The 5,061-nt window shown below is 49.5% G+C and overlaps 3 protein-coding genes across 3 annotated transcripts; 2 read left to right on the plus strand and 1 right to left on the minus strand.

Moving 5' to 3' along the window:
- The first annotated feature begins 985 nt into the window (after positions 1-985).
- Positions 986-1,366, plus strand: LOC132837297 (histone H2B type 1-O-like). Its single transcript, XM_060856970.1, has one exon. It carries the CDS (start codon positions 986-988, stop codon positions 1,364-1,366), a length of 381 nt encoding a protein of 126 aa, XP_060712953.1.
- A 1,083-nt stretch (positions 1,367-2,449) lies between these two features.
- Positions 2,450-2,943, plus strand: LOC132837384 (late histone H2A.L3-like). The gene has a single exon (XM_060857052.1). The coding sequence runs from the start codon at positions 2,450-2,452 to the stop codon at positions 2,837-2,839; it is 390 nt and encodes a 129-aa protein (XP_060713035.1). The 3' UTR covers positions 2,840-2,943.
- A 585-nt stretch (positions 2,944-3,528) lies between these two features.
- LOC132837392 (histone H4) lies at positions 3,529-3,931 on the minus strand. The gene has a single exon (XM_060857060.1). It carries the CDS (start codon positions 3,919-3,921, stop codon positions 3,610-3,612), a length of 312 nt encoding a protein of 103 aa, XP_060713043.1. The 5' UTR covers positions 3,922-3,931; the 3' UTR covers positions 3,529-3,609.
- Between the last annotated feature and the right edge of the window lie 1,130 nt (positions 3,932-5,061).

Raw genomic sequence — 5,061 nt, forward strand, 5'->3', positions numbered from 1 at the left:
GGGCACAGATTGGAGGAATATTTCTAAGTGGCTGGCAAATAGTGTAACGTTTTACCGCTCACATCAGTGTTTGATGGTTACAGAATTAAACCGGTCTTGAAATAACACTGCCTATTAGATGGAGGACCAGAGCCTCATTGGACAGATGTTGAGTTAATGCAAAATGTGTAAATTAGGACATGACGGAGAGAAAGTGAAAGTGACACATATATGTTTAGCATGCTGACAGTTGCTGGTTAACAGGCATTCGCGTAAGATGGAGAAATGTTATAAATCCCTGCATGAAACTGCAAGACGCCTAATTTAAACGTGCAGCAGCGTGGTTCAGTACACTGCAGGTATTTTCAAAGCACCCACTTAACGATACGTTTCTGGGCCCACAGTTATCAGTCAAGGTCTCAGAAACATATTCATCAATATATGTCTCAACAAAAGTATTCCATATAAACTTGTTCTTATAATTTCTCCAACTCCGTGCAATTGAGAATGAGTTGGATCAACCCCAAGTGGAGAAAACATTCAGTCAGGTTCCAGTGGTATGTTTAACTTGACAACAAATGTAATCGCAATTTCTAATGGATGAGAGCTTTTTTTTTCACACAGTGAAAAGTTCTGTGTTAATTCCATCCTATACAGAGGAACAGAACAGACATGCGGAGCTAGAAACGCATCAGCATAACAACGAGCAAAAGGAAACCGAGCCAATACAACAGTCACTTTCTGTATCGCAGACACAAAACAAATCTCCCTCAGTCAGACTGACAGGAACAGAATCACCATCCACTTCACATTTCGTTGCAGTTCCACTTTGAATCTCACATTAACCGATCAGAGAGACTCCAAGGTTCGGCATAACTCTTTGTTAACTACCCAATCAGTAGCAAGGCTTTCCCATCCCTCATGAGCATTGCTGACGCCGTCAGTCTATAAAAAGGGAACTCCGAGCCCGTTTTGCCTTATTTTGTTTCTGAAAGTGAGCAGGACGATGGCTGATGAGAAGAAAGCCCAGCAAACCTCCAAGAAGGGCGCGAAGAAAATCATTAAGAAGGCGCCAGCAAAGGGTGGCAGGAGGCGGAAAAGATCCAGGAGAGAAAGTTACTCCATCTACATCTACAAAGTGATGAAGCAGGTTCACCCCGACACCGGCATCTCTTCCAAGGCCATGAGCATCATGAACTCGTTCGTCAACGATATTTTCGAGCGGATCGCGGGGGAGGCTTCCCGCCTGGCCCATTACAACAAGCGCAGCACCATCAGCTCCCGGGAGATCCAGACCGCCGTGCGGCTGCTGCTGCCCGGGGAGCTGGCCAAGCACGCCGTGTCGGAGGGTACAAAGGCGGTGACCAAGTACACCAGCTCCAAGTGAAGGACCGCGCAGCACTGAAACACACACATCCACAACCCAAAGGCTCTTATAAGAGCCACCCACATCATCCCTGAGACGGCTGAACCATTCCTTTGAGGATTGTTTGTTTTAGTTCGTGATTATTGATCGAGTAATTTAAGTTCTCGCGCTATATGTTTTTGAGTTAATAAGTGCTTTTTTGCAAATTATTCGGGAGTGGGGCGGACGAGAGCAGATCAGGCGCCAGTGAGTCATTTTTAATCTTGTTTCCCCCTGGCAGAAAAATGCCCACGTCTTTCACCCCCACATTGATGCATTTTACCTTCTGATTTACTTTACATTTCCAATGCGCGGGTTTGATCCGACTTTTCGCTCTGCAAAATAGCACTTCATGCTGTCGGTGAGAACTTCCAAAGCGAACGAAAAGAATACCAACACAGCTACTGGACAGAAACGTGGAGCTTTTGCTGAATCTGATCGAGAGCGATAAGGGAGGACAGCTTTAAAATATCGCCTGAAAAAAAAACATGTTCGCCCTCGATGCTGAGCCGGAAGAATGCTGTGTGCTGTTTTTCAGTATATCGGGGTGGGATTGAAATGTGAAAAGGAAAGACAGGTTGCAGACTGCGGTGTTTGACCTGTTTAGTTTCAGCTGCTTCTTAAGGTTTAGAAAATAACCCACTCTCAAGATCAGAAATGGACAGTTACAGATCGGCAAATGAGGGAGAGTAAGACCGTGTGAAGTACACATTTGGAAACTGAAAGTAAATAGCATGTGTATTAATATTTTTCTCAACTTCCTCAGATTTTTGTACTTCATTTTTCAGGTAAAATATACTGTTTTGTTTAGAATTTGGCGGGCTTTTCAAATTGTAAAAAAGCGGTTGATGATTCGTCGCCGGTACTCTCCGCCCTCCTCCCCGGGCCCCCTCCGGATTGGGGAATGAGGCAGATATCTGATTGGGAATTGAAACAACATTAGGCGGGGCTGAACAATGGGACCAATCAGTAACAGACGCCCCACCATTCCTCCCGAAGGTATAAGAGGCCGCAATGTGGGTGGAGTGTAGCATTCTCTGTGAAAGTGGCTCTGAGATTGGGATCATGTCTGGGAGAGGAAAGGGCAGTGGGAAAGGTCGCGCCAAAGCGAAGTCTCGGTCGTCCCGGGCTGGCCTGCAGTTCCCGGTGGGCCGTGTTCACAGGCTCCTGAGAAAGGGCAACTATGCTGAGCGTGTGGGTGCCGGAGCGCCGGTCTATCTGGCTGCGGTGCTGGAGTATCTGACGGCTGAAATCCTGGAGCTGGCCGGCAACGCGGCCCGGGACAACAAGAAGACCCGCATCATCCCCAGGCACCTGCAGCTGGCCGTGCGCAACGACGAGGAGCTCAACAAGCTGCTGGGAGGGGTGACCATCGCTCAGGGCGGGGTGCTGCCTAATATCCAGGCCGTGCTGCTGCCCAAGAAAACTTCCGCTGCTGGATCTGCTAAAAAGTGAAGAGACCATTCTTGAATCTGACAACCCAAAGGCTCTTTTAAGAGCCGCTCACAGAATCAGTGAAAGGAACTGAACTCTCTCGTGTTGAATTACTTTCCTTTATATCTAGCCGTTATACCTAACATTGCTACATTTATATCTTCCTTTAATTGGATATTGTTACTGACAGTGGCAGCAGAGGAAGATTATATCATAGAACACGACTATAAGAGTGCCTGGAACTACTTTATTCCTCATTGCACGGTCACTTCCTGAGTTACCTTTATGTTTGATCAATGAGTGTAGAATAGTGTCACGGATGTTCCCGATCGGGTTTGGCTTCACGTTTCCTTTAATGGATCAATAAGAGCTGAATTCTCCCACTGTCTCTGTAGCATACACCTCTTCAATCCAATCCATTCTCTGCTCGGTTCATTTCAATCTCCCACACTTTGCAATTACAAAGATGCGATTCTTTACAAGGAATAACCAGCTTGCACAAAAGGACTTTCGACTGGCCGAATAACCTTTTATCTACATTGCGGGTATACTTACAATTTTAAAATCATTCGCCACTGTAAACAGCAACAAAGTTAACAGTGCACTACGAATGGTCTCTGCCGAAACTGAAATAATTTTAAAAGACGTGATAAACGTGAAATAACCCGCCACAGTAAGATTACCCTCAGTATGCGCTGCCTCTCACGACCTCAGGTCTCCGCTCTCTGTCGGAGGATTTGGGTGACTCTGAAAAGAGCCTTTGGGTTCGCTGGAAAAGGGTCGCTTTACCCTCAGCCGCCGAATCCATAGAGAGTGCGGCCCTGGCGTTTCAGAGCGTACACCACATCCATGGCGGTGACCGTCTTGCGCTTGGCGTGCTCAGTGTAGGTGACCGCATCCCTGATCACATTCTCCAGGAAAACCTTCAGCACCCCGCGGGTCTCCTCGTAGATCAAGCCCGATATGCGTTTGACCCCGCCACGGCGAGCCAGGCGCCGGATGGCTGGTTTCGTGATGCCCTGGATGTTATCACGGAGCACTTTGCGGTGCCGCTTCGCTCCGCCTTTTCCCAGGCCTTTGCCTCCTTTACCTCTTCCAGACATCACGCTTCTTCACTCCAATCGCTGCCGAATGAGAGCCGAGCTGCCTCCCCTTCTTATTTTATACAGCCCGGCCCGACCTGACTGAGAAAGAGCTGACAGAGAGTGAGAGGCGGGTCCGTAGACGAAAGTGAGTGACAGACAGATCATCCAGCTCACTCCAGCCCCAACTGCATCTGGGACTGAGTAAAAAATGAGGTCTGCAGATGCTGGAGATCACAGCTGCAAATGTGTTGCTGGTCAAAGCACAGCAGGTTAGGCAGCATCTCAGGAATAGAGAATTCGACGTTTCGAGCATAAGCCCTTCATCAGGAATAAGAGAGAGAGAGCCAAGCCGGCTGAGATAAAAGGTAGGGAGGAGGGACTAGGGGGAGGGGCGATGGAGGTGGGATAGGTGGAAGGAGGTCAAGGTGAGGGTGATAGGCCGGAGTGGGGTGGGGGCGGAGAGGTCAGGAAGAGGATTGCAGGTTAGGAGGGCGGTGCTGAGTTGAGGGAACCGACTGAGACAAGGTGGGGGGAGGGGAAATGAGGAAGCTGGAGAAATCTGAATTCATACCTTGTGGTTGGAGGGTTCCCAGGCGGAAGATGAGGCGCTCCTCCTCCAGCCGTCGTGTAGTTGTGTTCTGCCGGTGGAGGAGTCCAAGGACCTGCATGTCCTCGGTGGAGTGGGAGGGGGAGTTAAAGTGTTGAGCCACGGGGTGATTGGGTTGGTTGGTTCGGGCGGCCCAGAGGTGTTCTCTGAAGCGTTCCGCAAGTAAGCGGCCTGTCTCACCAATATAGAGGAGGCCACATCGGGTGCAGCGGATGCAATAGATGATGTGTGTGGAGGTACAGGTGAACTTGTGGCGGATATGGAAGGATCCCTTGGGGCCTTGGAGGGAAGTGAGTGTGGAGGTGTGGGCGCAAGTTTTACATTTCCTGCGGTTGCAGGGGAAGGTGCCGGGGGTGGAGGTTGGGTTGGTGGGGGGTGTGGATCTGACAAGGGAGTCACGAAGGGAGTGGTCCTTGCGGAACGCTGATAGGGGAGGGGAGGGAAATATATCCTTGGTGGTGGGGAACCTTTTCTCCCCAAAGCTGACTGTTCCTGACCAGAGGAGCGCATGCGTGAGACCCTCCCTCAGCGCTGCCATTGAGGAGCATTTA

This window comes from Hemiscyllium ocellatum, chromosome 49, assembly GCF_020745735.1.
Source record: "Hemiscyllium ocellatum isolate sHemOce1 chromosome 49, sHemOce1.pat.X.cur, whole genome shotgun sequence".
Lineage (NCBI taxonomy): Eukaryota > Metazoa > Chordata > Chondrichthyes > Orectolobiformes > Hemiscylliidae > Hemiscyllium > Hemiscyllium ocellatum.